This window comes from Mytilus californianus, unplaced genomic scaffold (genome assembly GCF_021869535.1).
Source record: "Mytilus californianus isolate M0D057914Y unplaced genomic scaffold, xbMytCali1.0.p SCAF_8, whole genome shotgun sequence".
In the NCBI taxonomy this organism is placed as follows: Eukaryota; Metazoa; Mollusca; class Bivalvia; order Mytilida; family Mytilidae; genus Mytilus; species Mytilus californianus.
Window position 1 is genome coordinate 69,537,728 of NW_026262734.1, and position 16,468 is coordinate 69,554,195.

The window sequence follows — 16,468 nt, forward strand, 5'->3', positions numbered from 1 at the left end:
AACATAAGAAAATGTATTTTACAATGCAATGTATAAAAACATATCACAATACATGTGACCTCATCTATGCCAGTATATACTTGCACTTCAGATCCTCAAAATAACTCTTTCAATATTTCATAAGGTTAAACAAATACCCTAAAACATACTAACATATATATTATATGGAGCTGAGTCCTTGTAGATGAGTTCTATGATTCTACAATTTGTGCAGGAAAGTTTTATTTGTATAATGGTAAAAAAAGAAATGGCTATTTTCAAATGTCTCAAATTTGTTCAGAGAATCTTTCTAGAGCAGATAGTTTGATTATGACTGATTAACAGAAAAGATTGAATTGATAAAATTTAAGTAACATTTTATATTTCTATTTAGCTTCATGTTTGATTCAAAGTTATCTTGTTTTTTTCAGTGGGAGATAAAGTACCTGCAGATATCAGAATTAGCACAATTCATTCCACTACTCTTAGAATAGATCAGTCCATTCTCACAGGTAAGACTCCTCATAAAAAGATTAAGAAGTCCATTTTACACTGACATTTGTAAGACTTCTCATATAAAGATTAAGAAGTCCATTTTACACTGACATTTGTAAGACTTCTCATAAAAAGATTAAGAATTCCTTTTTCATTGACATTTGTAAGACTCATCATAAAAAGATTAAGAAGTCCATTTTACACTGACATTTGTAAGACTTCTCATAAAAAGATTGAGAAGTCCATTTTACACTGACATTTGTAAGACTCCTCATAAAAAGATTGAGAAGTCCATTTTACACTGACATTTGTAAGACTCCTCATAAAAAGATTAAGAAGTCCATTTTACGCTGACATTTGTAAGACTCCTCTTAAAAAGATTAAGAAGTCCATTTTACGCTGACATTTGTAAGACTTCTCATAAAAAGATTGAGAAGTCCATTTTACACTAACATTTGTAAGACTCATCATAAAAAGATTGAGAAGTCCATTTTACACTAACATTTTTAAGACTCCTCATAAAAAGATTGAGAAGTCCATTTTACACTGACATTTGTAAGACTCCTCATAAAAAGATTAAGAAGTCCATTTTACACTGACATTTGTAAGACTTCTCATAAAAAGATTGAGAAGTCCATTTTACACTAACATTTGTAAGACTCCTCATAAAAAGATTGAGAAGTCCATTTTACACTGACATTTGTAAGACTCCTCATAAAAAGATTGAGAAGTCCATTTTACACTGACATTTGTAAGACTCCTCATAAAAAGATTAAGAAGTCCATTTTACACTGACATTTGTAAGACTTCTCATAAAAAGATTAAGAAGTCCATTTTACACTGACATTTGTAAGACTCCTCATAAAAAGATTAAGAAGTCCATTTTACACTGACATTTGTAAGACTCCTCATAAAAAGATTAAGAAGTCCATTTTACGCTGACATTTGTAAGACTCCTCATAAAAAGATTAAGAAGTCCATTTTACGCTGACATTTGTAAGACTCCTCATAAAAAGATTAAGAAGTCCATTTTACGCTGACATTTGTAAGACTCCTCATAAAAAGATTGAGAAGTCCATTTTACACTGACATTTGTAAGACTTCTTACTGTAGAATATAATCTCCTAATGGTAATGGCTTGGATGATTATTGTTACTGAGGAGAAATCAGTTCTAAAAAAGAAAACAATATTTTTCAGAACATAGCAGCTACTGATGATTATGATACTCCTATACATAGATATAATAAAGCTTTGTACAAAAGTTATTTCACACAGCACTAAAAGTGTATAACAAAATAAGAATAGAAAGTAGGCTTCTTTTCTGAAACTGCACATCTTATTTATTTTTATGCCCCCACTGTCAACAGGGGGCATTAAGTGTTTCCCTTGTCCATCCGTATGTCCCAAAATTGGTTTCTGTTCTCTAACTTTAGTTTACCTTAAACAAATGTGAAACTTATTGACACAAAACACAGATCAAGTTTGAATTTGGGTGGCATCACTTGTACCGTTCTAGAGTCTTAGAGTTTACCTTTACAAATGAAATTTATTTTTCACAATATCCTATTCTTTTTAATGAAAAGTTGTATGTGAACTGATTTCTGACCTAGAAATAGCCATTCTGTTCAATACATTTAAAACAATAATCTGTAAACAATTTTTCATCTAGGATGTCCAGGCATTATATCCACAATATAGATTTAATACTTTTGATGGAGTTAAAGTTATACACTTGTATATATATTCATTTTAAGATGCTTTTTTTTTCACACAGCTCTATGTTCAGGACTACTTTCTGTATAATCATTGAAGTTTTCAGGAATATATTGTATCATTACAGACTTGTCAAATTGTTGTCAGATCATTGCAATAAACTTTCTTTCAAGAGGTTCTAAAGTGATTTTGATATTTTCCAACAGCAAGAGGATTAAAATCTTACTATCTAAGCTCAAAATATCTTATCAAACTTATTTTTTGTTGTATGTATTTTAGACAAGTGTTCAATTATATGTTTCAAAGTCTAATAAATCTTGTTTTTTATGCCAACATATCATGTAAATATTTTAATGATGCTATTTTTTGTTACTTATAAATTGAGAATGGATTGTGAAATAAAAGGCCAAGTAAGCTTTTCTCATATGTGGAGTCTGTCGTCAGTCATGGTTGTCTGTAAACTTTTACAAAAATCTTCTCCTCATAACTGTTAGGTCAAATTTAATTAAACTTGGCCACAATAATCATTGGGATATCTAGTTTAAAAATGTTTCTGATGACTCTGCCTGTCAATCAACATGGCCTACATGACTAAAAGTAGAGCATGGTGGTAAAATGCAGGTTTTGAGAGAAAATCTGATGGGGCAGAAATGATCAGAATGTTTATTGCTCTTTAATGACGATTTTTATGTTGTTGGTTATTATCTTGACCACTACTATAGATAGAAAGACACTTATTATCTTGACCACTACTATAGATAGAAAGACACTTATTATCTTGACCACTACTATAGATAGAAAGACACTTATTATCTTGACCACTACTATAGATAGAAAGACACTTATTATCTTGACCACTACTATAGATAGAAAGACACTTGAAATAGCAAAATTAATCAGCAAGACACGATCTACAGATAAATAAAAAAAAGCCAAAATCGTCTGTCAACTCTTTTTTTTAGTTATGATGATTAAATGATGATTTTTACCAATTTTTTGCAATTTGGGGTTTTATTTTCAAACTTTTAAAGAAAGACACTTATCAACATAAAAAATGATCTACAAATTTGTCAATATTGCTAAAAATCATTGGTGAACTCTTCATAGGAGTCAGTGTCCTTAAATGACAACTTGTACCATTTTATGCGTTTTTGTCTATTATCTTGAAAACTATAATAGATAGAAACTTTAAAAAGCAAAAATGATGAGCAAGACAAGATCTGCAAATAGGTTAGCATAGATGAAATTGTAAGTTGTCTTCTTATAGAAGTTATCCTTAAATGATGTAAACAGAAAAATTATCAGCTGTACAAGATCAACAAAAAAGAGAATTTTTTTCATGAATTATTTAGTTTAAAATGTTGCAGAGTGTCCATTGTTGAAGATGCACATAGACCTAGGAGATTGACACATGCTCTTTAGAGCCTCTTGTTATTAAAAATTTCTGATTCATTGTTGTCTTTTCAGGAGAAAGTGTAAGTGTAATCAAGCACACAGATCCTATACCAGATCCAAGAGCCGTCAATCAAGACAAGAAGAATATTCTGTTTTCTGTAAGTTAACTTGTTCAAATAGGTCTACTTAAAAGTATAGATAAGTGTGTACTATGTAATATTTATCGGTCGTCCAACTATCTGTATCACTCTGCTCAGCTCTTAATAAAATTGCATATCATGGCCTTTTGACCCGGCCTCAATAACTTTGACCCGGACATATTACTGATGTCACTGATGTTGATAAGTTTGACCTGAACTAATCAAGTCATCTTACGGTGTGCTGGTGAAACAAAGAAAACACTTGCTTATATCATGAAAAATACGCAAATACAACCCGATAAAACTCAACACAATATGAAGTCTTTTTGAATTCTTTGGCTGCACTCTCTCGACAAAAAGCTTCATATTGTGACTCACAGCTGATATTTTACAATATCAATATGCAGACAACCTGATAATCAGTACATATCATACTATGCATGGACAGATAAAAAAAAAATTTATAAGACACAAGACAGGATAAATGATTGGCCATGTGAAAATACAGTCTCATAAAAATTCAACTGGAAAAAGAAAAAAGTTATTTTCAGTTGCAAATATTTATGGAAATCAACATCACAATAAATCATTTAACTCAATAGACAAATTCATTCAAGGCATGATTTGATTATATTTCTGTAAAAAAATCTGCTGTATTGATGGAGTGTTATGCTTTAATGTTAGCCTTTACTTCAATTAGTCAAATATTCCTGAATTTTATTTAAATGAAATATAGATTTGTCTAGACATTTGAATGACACCTTATTTGTATTTCTATGTTTTAATCATTACAGGGAACAAATATCGCAGCAGGAAAATGCAGAGGAATTGTAATTGGTACCGGACTCAATACGGAAATCGGTAGGTAGTATAATGCAACATGAAATGAATTTTTAGAATTGAGCATTGTTACAGGTGTTTTTTTTTAAAGAGATCGTTGTAAATCTGGTGACCGACTTCTGTATATTTACTTGTCTTGTCCAAGCATAGTTTGAAATACCACATGTATTGTACCAGAACTTGTAGTTGACAATAGAAATCGTTTGAAAGAGATCCCCCAAAACATTGGATAGGTTTTGTTTTAATTTTGCGAACATGAAAGTTGTGTGAAATGATGTTAAGGACCAATATTTAAAAACTGTAGAAAGATTGACTATTTAATTACACAACTAGATTATAAGTATCCTACATAAAACCTCCAGGAGAGTTTTGCATATGTTAAAAGCTAGCAAAATCCTAGCACTAAATGGACTTTGCAATAAAGTGCACAACTTATTGCTGTAGCATTTAACTTAGAGATTATAAAATGGTTAATATGTTTGTAGAATATTTATTCTCTATTGTCAGTCAGAGCATTATTTGTCAAGTAGTTATTGCTTGCTTGATAAAGGGTCCCTAATGTAACTACTCTTGTAGTCTGGTAAGACTTGAGTAAGCACTACCATATTGATAACATTTTAAAGTAAGAACTTATTACTTTTGTGTCAGTTGAAAATAAAAGGATAGGATTTATTTTTACCTAAATTAAATGATGAGGATTAATTTATCACCTTGATTAATTGAAAAATACCATGATTTAATCAGGTATTTGATTGATTTTTTACCTAAATTAATGCAATCAAAACTGGCTTTAATTTTACCAATAAATCATGTTTGAAATTAATTCTAAGAGATTAATAAATAGCTATATTATATTTTGAACAGTGAAAGCACCCACAAAAAGAGAAATATTTTCTTTTATGTCCTGATAATGATTAGATAATATTGAACAATTGATTGTTATTTTTTGTGAAACACATGGCTACAATTATAAACCAGGTGGTCTACTTGCGTCATTGTTGCAAAAATTATTGCCATAGGTGCCCTTGGTGTAATCAAGATGTCTAAATATTGCAAGGAGCTTTCTTCCCTTGATGCATTTGGTTACAAGGCAAATTTATTGAAAGATTGAATATGTCTTCTGCATGTTTTATTTGATGTTTATGTTAGGTTCCTTTGAAGTAGCTGATAAGTGTAAACGAAAAAGAAGATTAAAATATGCCTCTTCAGAAAGTGCAAATAGTTATGTAGTCTTTTGGTTGGTAGTTGCAGCAGAAGTTAGAATGACTGTCAATGAAACATTGATCCATTTAGTGAAGACAGGGGAAGCAGATTGGAGTAAGGACAGTTTGCAATCATTTAATAGTAAGATGCTATATGTCAACTAGGAAATCTTGCTGGTTTTGCTTTCATTCCTTATTAGTCCCCTACCGACAAAGTCGAAGGGGACTTTAGGTTTGCATTCCATCCGTCTGTCAGTCTGTCTATCCATTCGTCAGTCTGGCAAATCAGTTTTCCACACTTTTTTTCTTCGTGCTTGAAGATGTTGATTTGGTATTTGGTGTATTGTTTTATCATGACAAGTTACAGATCAAGGTTGAATTTTGTTCCTGTCTAATGATTTTGTGCAGAGTTATGGTCCTTGGGCTTAGAAAATTCACTTAAATAATCAGTTTTCAACACTTTTTTTCGTCATGCTTGAAGATATTGACTTGATATTTGTTATATAGTTTACACCATGACAAGTTATAGATCAAGTTAGCATTTTGTTCCAATACAATGAATTTTTAACTGGTAGGGCACTCTGTATTGCCATGCAATGCTCTCAGAATGCTTGTTTACCTTATTACACCTACTCTATCTTGCTTCAATATGTATTCATCTGAACAGTCGACTGACAAAAGCACAGGGTTGTTCCAATGAAAAATGTGTAAGCGGTTGGGAGTCTCTTTTTATTAACCTTTGATCAACCAAAATTTAAAATTTTCATAAATGTTATATTAACTATAAATAATTTCTTATTGAAAATACAAGCCCCACTATTATCTATTTCCGTTGCCCCAACTCCAATGTTTCTAGGACAACATCTTTTATTGTAAAATATGTCAGTTGTTTCAATGTAGGAAACAATATATTTGAAAATGTTACAAGCAAATATAAATAAGTGATTATCTCATCGTGATGAGGTGAATTTTTTTATCAAATGTTCAGTTCATTACAACTATTCACATTTCATAATCAAAAGACAAAAGTGTTCTTTCTTGAAAGGTTTGTTGGCTTTAATGAAGGCTTAACAAGATTTATTCACAGATTTTATAGCAAGATATTAATCATATTTGATTAATTTCCAAAGCAAGTGAGAAAATGCCAATGTGTCTATAGCTATTACGTAACAAAATACCTCTTTATCCATAAATATAATTCATCTCCTGGTGAAATAAATGATAGGAATGTTTTAATGTTTTCAGGATATTTATATTCATTGATTCCTATAATGCATAACATATTTTAAAGTCCCATAAGAAATGTATACTGAAATAATTTTCCTCAAGCACACTCCTGGTCTGAAGTCAAGAAAGCTGAAAAATTTAAACTGTTTTGTTGCTATAGCATGAAAAAAAAAGCAAGTGCAAAATAAAAATGACTTATTACCACAAATCACTCTTTTGTTTTATGACTCATATTGTCATGGACCCATGGGCTTTAAGTTTGACCATGTTTATAAGCTTTTAATATCCAATCGGAGACTTAATTGAAGTTCTTTGTTTATAGGATTGTGTTATTCTTAATGTTGTGTTAATTTGTTGAGAGAAAGTGAGCAAATTATTTAAAATAAGGAGATGTGGTATGATTGAGTCTGAATGACATGGATTAAAGCAATTATAGGTCACAGTAAGGTCAACTACAATGAGCAAAACCCATTCTCCATAGTCAGCTACAAAGGCCTTAACATGGCAAAATTAAAAAAAAATTAAACCAAAAAAACATGCCTTATTGATCAGGACAAAATAATAAACCAAAATAACTGATATAACAGACAGCAACCAACGACAACAAATAAGCATTGTTAATTGACCCCCCAGATTGAAATGGAAATGTTTCCAAAAGCTAAAGTAAAATCAAGTTTTATTATGGCAGATTATGTTGTTTTGTTAAAAAAGATTCTGCTGTTTTTCTTGAAGAATTGAAATGTTCATACATTGTACCTCAGCTGACAGCCTGTTATCCCCTGAAGGTTTCAAATCTTAAATGTATTCTTGAATTATGCTGACTTACACCAGATTACAGGAGATCTCATTAAGATTTCTGATGATGCAAAAACTTGTTGCTTTTGTTGACAGACTTGGTTCAGTCAGGTAACAGATACATCCTTCAGATTGATGTGAAGAATCCATGCAAATCTTCTGTAGTAATAATTGCTTGAATTTCTCTATTTTTTATTTGTGTACACTTAGTGAATGGATATGGGGCCTTAGAAAATCCTTGGAAAAACTTCAAGTTAGCAGATCTTACTACAGAGTCCAAAAAGTTTATTCAGAATTTACTGAAAATTTTCATACCCTGTAAATTGTAACTTGCTAATCCATGTACATGTTGATATTAAAGCCCTGTCTAGAAAAAATAGTCCTGTGTTTAAAAAGTGTTTGTTTTATCTTCCAAAACCATAACATTTTTTGGATAGAAGTAAACAGTAAAATAATTCATGTCTGGGTAGATGTAAACAGTAAAATAATCATGTCTGGTGCAGATGGATCATCTTTCACAGATTTCTGGTGGATTGTTAGAATTTTTAAGGAAAGGTCAGAGAATTTTCTAACTACACTCAATAATGATCCACTTCAGGTCATGTGTATTCTGTCATTTCCAGCTGTCCACAGTGGACAGCCTACTTCTTCCAACTTCAATTTGACCATAGATTTATCTACAAATATTGAATTCAAAATATTGATTTATTCAATTCTTATGATAAAAGAAAAAAAATGGCATGTACAGTTTAAGGGTCAGCAGTCTCTAGATGTTTTGCCCACTCAGTGCAAACTCCCACCATTGAACAAAATCCACTTGGCCTGTTTTAATTTGTAGATCAAAACTTGGTGTACAAAAAAATTGTAGGAAATACAATCTGAAATTCAAAACAAGTGTCTGAAGAAAATTTGATGCATGCTATCAGATATTACAGAAAAGCTTTCTGTTGTCAGATATTAAATCATCAATTAAGTTGCAATATTGTTTGACCTTGAAGGAAATCAATAGACATATATATGTAGTATGTGTCTTGAAAAGTAGTTTATATTGATTGTAGGTAACTATGGAATCTTACAGAACATTTCTAGCTCTTTTTTTAATTCTATGAATGTTCGCAAAGCTCAACAGATTTGATCATGTGTTTTGATTTTTGTAGTCAAATCCTTTCTCTTTAAAGACACGTCACTGTCTCCTCCTAAGCATTTCAGGTGAATTAAGGTGTTTTTATTATGCTTTAAGGATTTCTTGTTGTGAATATCAGTCTTATAATATAAATCCACATACATCAAAAGAAATCTAAGGAATTATAGTAGGATCAGTGATGGATTAGTTAATAGAATACTTTGTCTTATCTTTACATATAAAAATATCTCTTTATATTTATGTTGATGGGGAGGGCAAACTATTTTAAGAATTTTTATTATCCAAATAAAAAGCTGTCAAAACATAAAATGGTAGATGGACAGATATAGTGTTTTGCTTTAAAATTAATACCTTTTCAAAAGTCTGGCAACTGTTTTGATAACATGAATAGTTCATACTCATAAACTATTTGTGTTAAAATTTTGTTTTCATGGTTTCATTTCCTGAAACTGTTCATCTTAAGTATGCCTTAAAACTACTTGATTCCCTGTTTCAAGTGTGTTTGAATGTAATTCTAATGGCTGTATTGATAATGAGACTCGTCAAATTTTTACTTGCCATGACCAAGACAATGGGTGCCACATACCCTTTAGGTGGATCTGAGTTCAGCCCAATATTTGGGGAGGTTAGTCTTGCTCAATCTACTGTATAATTAGTGTTTTATGGATTTTTCATCATTTTCATTGGCCATGGTGTTTTTTCCTTGACTTGTTTGTGGTTTAAGAATAGTTTCTTTTCATCATATCAGTAATGTGTGTTGTTCTTTGCTATTTTAGGTTTGTTATTTGAGAAATTGAGTATAGAACATGTGGCATTTTTTTTTAGTTCTGAGAGAAAGATGCTGCAAGTAGAAGTTTCCCTTGCAAATGTGTGCATGGCCTATTAAAGAGGAATTGATTTATAGTTGTAGATTGTCTTCTTTGTATAATGAATGGAGAAACAAGTGAGAAGTAATTTCTCTGCAATTCTCTTGAAAGAGAGATTCCTTGTATACCATGTTGTGTCTTATTAGAAATATATTTTATTATTTCACCTCTAGCTCTTTTTGTAACGAAAAGAACTAGGAAAACATTTATTTTGGTGATAAATCTTCGAGGTTAAGGGATTTTTCCAATTAAAAAATGCCTATTTAGAATTGCGAGCAGTTATTAAAATCACTACCAAATTATTATTAGAGGTTTTAGCAGATTAAGGAAAATTAGAAATTATCTTGATTTTATGTTGGCTATTGCCAAAGGCTTGTATAAAATAATTTCTGATGAAAATTATTGGATTGTAATTGTATTCCTTGCCAGTTTTAAGCTGATATATAAATTCATGAAATAAAAATGATTGCTTTTAATTCATTGATATTTAAGGCAATGGTTTAGTTGTTTATAAAGACATAAAATGATAAACGATTACAATTTGTGAGAATTCCTATAGAGAAAGTAGATGTTTTATAACATAGTTATTTTCATTAGTTATTGTTACGCTAGGAGACTAGTTGTTACATGTAACTGTTTTTTAGATAGAAACAGAAGTTTGCACATTTAAAAAAAAGAATAAAACGCAAATAGCAGAAGTAACAAGCCAACCATTGAATTAAGATTTGTCAAGCTATTACAACTAAATCCTTTGGTACTATAGTATTTATTTTAGTTCAAGAAATTAAGTTTTAAGTAAACTGGAATGCAGAATTGGTTGTTCTATGTAAAGTAGAATTGAAAATGTAAATTCAATCATAAGATCAGGACACTTGTGGCATAGAAATAAATTAGATTTTTCGATGTAGAACAAACATGTTGGAGCAAATAAGTGTCATAAAGTTTTAGACAGCAAAATTGAATTGAAGATAAAACTTGTCAAAATGTTTTGGAGCCATTTATTGAAGAGACAAAATTCTTTATTACTCTACAGAGACATGTCAAACTTGAGAGATTTGTCACATAAGAAATCTGAACCTAACATGAATATTTTTCATTATTTATATGATTAGAAAGCAATATGTGCAAAACATCCAGACATTTTATAGCAAGACTTGTTCAGGGATTCAAACACATATGATTCATTGTCATAAAAGACTATTTCTAGGGTAAAAAATACATTAAGATTTTTCTATGAAACATTTGTATTAAGGGAACATTTTGAGAGATGACATAAATCATATCCTTTGTTATCAGAGATGACATAAAATCATACCCCAGGGTATCAGAGATGACATGAAATCTTATCCCAGGGTATCTGAGATGACATGAAATCTTATCCCAGGGTTTCTGAGATGACATGAAATCTTATCCCAGGGTATCTGAGATGACATGAAATCTTATCCCAGGGTTTCTGAGATGACATGAAATCTTATCCCAAGGTTTCTGAGATGACATGAAATCTTATCCAAGGGTTTCTGAGATGACATGAAACTTATCCCAGGGTATCTGAGATGACATGAAATCTTATCCCAGGGTATCGGAGATGACATGAAATCTTATCCCAGGGTATCTGAGATGACATGAAATCTTATCCCAGGGTTTCTGAGGTGACATGAAATCTTATCCCAGGATATCTGAGATGACATGAAATCTTATCCCAGGATATCTGAGATGACATGAAATCTTATCCCAGGGTATCTGAGATGACTAGAAATCTTATCCCAGGATATCTGAGATGACTTGAAATCTTATCCCAGGGTATCTGAGATGACATGAAATCTTATCCCAGGATATCTGAGATGACTTGAAATCTTATCCCAGGATATCTGAGATGACTTGAAATCGTATCCCAGGGTATCTGAGATGACTAGAAATCTTATCCCAGGATATCCCAGGATATCTGAGATGACATTAAATCTTATCCCAAGGTATCTCAGATGACATGAAATCTTATCCCAGGATATCTGAGATGACATGCAATCTTATCCCAGGATATCTGAGATGACATGAAATCTTATCCCAGAATATCTGAGATGACATGAAATCTTATCCCAGGATATCTGAGATGACATGAAATCTTTCCCCAGGGTATCTCATGTGGAGAGTTGTCTCATTGGCAATCATACCACATTTTCTTTTTTATATGAGTTATCTAAAGCAAGCTTGGAGAACTCTAACTTAGGCTTTTTTGTATTCTAATAATTGGCTGACATACTTCTATAGATTGCAGAATGCAGAAGTACATGTCATTGTGCAATGTCCAGGTACATTCATCTTCTACTACAGATGAGTACCATTCTGCTAACCCAAAATAACAGTGGTAATAAAATCTTCAACATAAAAACAAGAGTACCGGTAGTTATAAACAAAAAATAATTTATGTTTGAGTTAAACATCAAGGTTATTTCAGCCTCAGTGGAGAGATGGTAAAATTAGATACTGTTAATGATTTGCAATTAGTAAAAGGTGGAATAGTACTCAACAGAACTGTTGGAAGTGTAAAACACATCACTAAGAGACATTCACTACCTGGAACCAGAAGTGATGAAATTGGCAAGTGTTTTGGTTTAATGAAGGAAGAGCCAGAGGATTAATGTTGCTGTATAACATGTTACTGAAAGAGAGCAATATCTATCTAATTTGATGAAGATTTAATTAAAGTAATCTTGTAATCTTTTCTCTGCAGAGAGGAAATATGTCTTTTGGTAATGATTATAGCATAATTTGTTACAAAATAACAAGGTAAAATTTTGGGTAGAGCTGAAATTTGAAGGTTGTTTTAATGGGGGTTCTGACTTTTGTTAATAATTTGTCAGATATTTGTAAAAATTCCATGGAAAAAATGAAATGTCAAAAGTCATTCCCGATTTCTTCCTTTACCCAAGATTCTTCTCTTTTCATGGTTTTACAAGATATATTTTTTTTAAACAGATACATTCTCAACTGGCAAATTTGTTCTTTTTAATTAATTTATTCTTTAAGTCAAGATATAAGTATGTGGACATAGGAACTGTTGACAGGCATGGACTCAAAATTTTGGATTGGTGGACATGTCCCCTGAACTGAATGATAAGCAGAGCAATTTGATTTTTATGCCCCCGTCGTAGCAGAGGGGGCATTAAGTTTTACCCTTGTTTTTAATGAAAACATATGTTTTAAATGTTCTAAATGTTTTAAATGTTCTAAATGTTTTAAATGTAATATTTTCATTTTCTTCCGATTTAGGGGGAAGTTGAACGTTGGATGGAAACTCCCTTTTCTGTTAGAAACTCCTGACAAATGAATGTCAGTGCTCTGAATTTTGTATAACCAGGTGGTCCTTACTGAAAATATATATCTCACATCTCTGGTGTTTTTCTGGTCAATGGTCAATAAAATGATTCATGTTCTACAATAGTTTTGTAAAGGCTATTATTTATATATTTCTAAGAGACCAATTGTCTATCACTGTGAAAAGTTATAGATTAGCACACTGAACTTCAATATAAAGTTCAATTAAATCTTGAAACTGCAAGTTATGAACTTTTGTAAGACATTTGACCAACATGTGAAAATAGATAAAATCTGGATCACTATTAGAAGTCATCAGCATGGTTACTTGAATACAAGCTATTGATAGATGGATAAAATATGAACAGATATATATTGTAAAAAAGACTTAGTGTGTAAAAGGAGTGGGAGGGATAATGATTGTCACAGATGTTTATACCTATGTATATACATGTAAATGTACATCTAAATGACTATGATATATCCATTTGTTACTATTTCTTTCCAATATATACTATAGTTGTAGCTCAGTTTTCAAAATTTCCTAAAATGTAACACTTTATTTATTTACTTTGATATATTTTCCTAGGAGAATAGTCACATTATGTTCATGCTAGGTTTTTATTCCTTCAAAATGAAGCATTCCAAGAGAGCTTCTGGATATGTCTTCTGTGTTGCTCATTGACATATCATAGAGAAAACCGTTTATTAAAACTAGTTGAATGAATACCCAAACGTTTAAAGTGGATTCATAAGACATAACAAAAATAAATAAATCAAAGTTCAAGATTTAATGACTTGCTTAAAACAAAATTGTTTACATGATAGCAGGTTATATTGAGTAGTTTGTTAATAACAGCATCATCTAATAGATTTTTGATTTATCAGGATTTAAATGTCAGCAAACTGATCTTCCTTATCCACAACTGTCAGTGAGATTTGTAGGCAGACATCTGGGCAACATGTGGTCAATATAATCTTTAGTAATTGTTGAAGAACCTGTTTATAATTCACCCTTAAAACCTGCAATTTCATCTTACAATTAGAAAGCAACAAGAATCTGAGTTGACAGTGTATATTTTTGGGCATATGCAAAAGTAGATCCAAGTCTGACATAATTGCAACTATTTATATCACATTATTTTTCTATTCGTGAGTAAATAAATTTCCCATGAAAAAATAAGTTGGTTTACAGTATGCTTTTAACTTTGGTGGCAGATAAATAATGAGTAAAATATTGAAATATACAGCACAGTTTTCATATTCTTATTTTTATCCCCCCCCCCCCCCGCTGTAGCGGAGGGGGCATTAAGTTTTACCCTTGTCCATCCGTCCGTACGTCCCAATGTTGGTTTCCGTTCTCTAACTTAAGTTTGCCTCAACCAAATTTTATGAAACTTATGCCCAATGCTTATTAGGGCCCCGCCGAATGGCGGACACCCTATAGTGATCAGTCTGTCCGTCCGTCCGTAACAAATTGTGTGTGCTCTATATCTAGAGAACCGTTATGATTTCAAAGTTTATACTTGACATGTATATTAACCAACACCAGAGGGTGTGTCATAATGTATGTACAACTTCGTAGGTCAAACGTCAAGGTCAAAAACTTTGGTTTTAGTTGACAACCGCATGTCCTATGGTAAAGATCGTGTCCGCTCTATATCTTGAGAACCGTTATGATTTCAAAGTTTATACTTGAAATGTAGATAAACCAACACCAGAGGGTGTGTCATAATGTATGTACAACTTCCTAGGTCAAAGGTCAAGGTCAAAAACTTTGGTTTTAGTTGACAACCCCATCTCCTATGGTAAAGAACGTGTCCGCTCTATATCTTGAGAACTGTTATGATTTCAAAGTTTATACTTGACATGTATATAAACCAACACCAGAGGGTGTGTCATAATTTATGTACAACTTCCTAGGTCAAAGGTCAAGGTCATAAACTTTGGTTTCAGTTGACAACCCCATGTTCAATGAAAAAGATACAAATTTTTTACCACCCATTATTCACAGCGGGCCCACTGATATCTAGTTACCACAAAACACAGATCAAGTTTGAATTTTGGTGGCGTCACTTTAACTGTTCTAGAGTTATGCTCCTTTACAAATGGAAAAATTGCTGAACTTTTCGTATGCGTTCTCTAACTTTAGTTTGCCTTAACCAATTGTTATGAAACTTATACACAATGCTAACTACCAAAAAAAAAACAGATCAAGTTTGAATTTTGGTGGCGTCACTTTAACCGTTCTAGAGTTATGTTCCTTTACAAATGGAAAAATTGCTGAATTTTTCGTTTCCGTTCTCTAACTTTAGTTTGCCGTAACCAATTGTTATGAAACTTATACAAAATGCTTACTACCAAAAAATACAGATCAAGTTTGAATTTTGGTGGTGTCACTTTTACCGTTCTAAAATTATGCCCCTTTACAAATAGAAAAATTGCTGAATTTTTCGTTTCTGTTCTCTAAATTAAGTTTGCCTCAACCAAATATTATGAAACTTATACAGAATACTTATTACCACAAAACTCAGATCAAGTACAAATTTGGGTAGCGTCACTTTTACCGTTCTTCAGTTATGTCCCTTTATAACTTTATATGATATGCAAGCGGGTGCATCATCTGTGTCCCATGGACACATTCCCCATTTATTTCTTATTTATCAGGATACAAATCTGACTGCTTTGCATGTATATTCCATTGACTAATTTCTCTTACATCCAGATCCAGGAAATGGGCACATTCTTAATCTTTGTTAAGAAAAAACCTTTGATCTGAACTGATCTGACACAACTGGCTATATAGCTACTTCACTTTGTTGTTTTGCTCTATGAAAAGACTGGTGATAAATTGCTGTAGTAAAAAAGCATTTAAAAGAACTTCTGAAAGAAAGGAATTTGACAAGGGGAACATGTACAAAGTGCTTATTCTGGAAAACAATCAAACTTGAATGAAATTAGGATACCATTGATGGAAGCAGGGTTAAACATATTTTATAAGAAAGGCCACTTTTAATGTGGAAATCGAGAAAAATATATCAACCTAAAATTAGTAGTTTGCTACAGAACTTTGTTGTTTATTGAACTTTGAAGTGTAGTTGAAAATTTGCAATGAGATATAAACTGGTAAATTGTTTCAGATGTCACATTTCAGACTTTGTTAATTTGTTATCATGCCAGAAAGACAGACTTGGAACCTGCTGTACATATCAATATGTACTAACTGCATGTGCAGTTCTTTACAAGGTCGCTGAGATAATGGAGAAACCTTGCATATTACAATAAGCTTCAGTCATCAGTATTAGTGTTTCAATTGCATATCATTCTCAGATGAAACAAATATTCAGATTATTCTATAA

General features: G+C 31.7%; 1 protein-coding gene across 6 annotated transcripts in view; it reads left to right on the forward strand.

Moving 5' to 3' along the window:
* The window catches only part of LOC127712158 (calcium-transporting ATPase sarcoplasmic/endoplasmic reticulum type-like), an 85,060-nt gene that overhangs the window by 19,861 nt on the left and 48,731 nt on the right, over positions 1 to 16,468 (forward strand). For all 6 annotated transcript variants that reach the window (XR_007986974.1, XM_052218437.1, XM_052218441.1 and 3 more), the window contains exons 6-8: positions 411 to 491; positions 3,656 to 3,741; positions 4,518 to 4,584. Coding sequence is in view for 5 of the 6 variants with exons in the window: in XM_052218437.1 (XP_052074397.1) it covers positions 411 to 491; positions 3,656 to 3,741; positions 4,518 to 4,584 (234 nt within the window). In the remaining variant the exon portion in view is untranslated. The remainder of the gene's footprint in view (positions 1 to 410; positions 492 to 3,655; positions 3,742 to 4,517; positions 4,585 to 16,468) is intronic.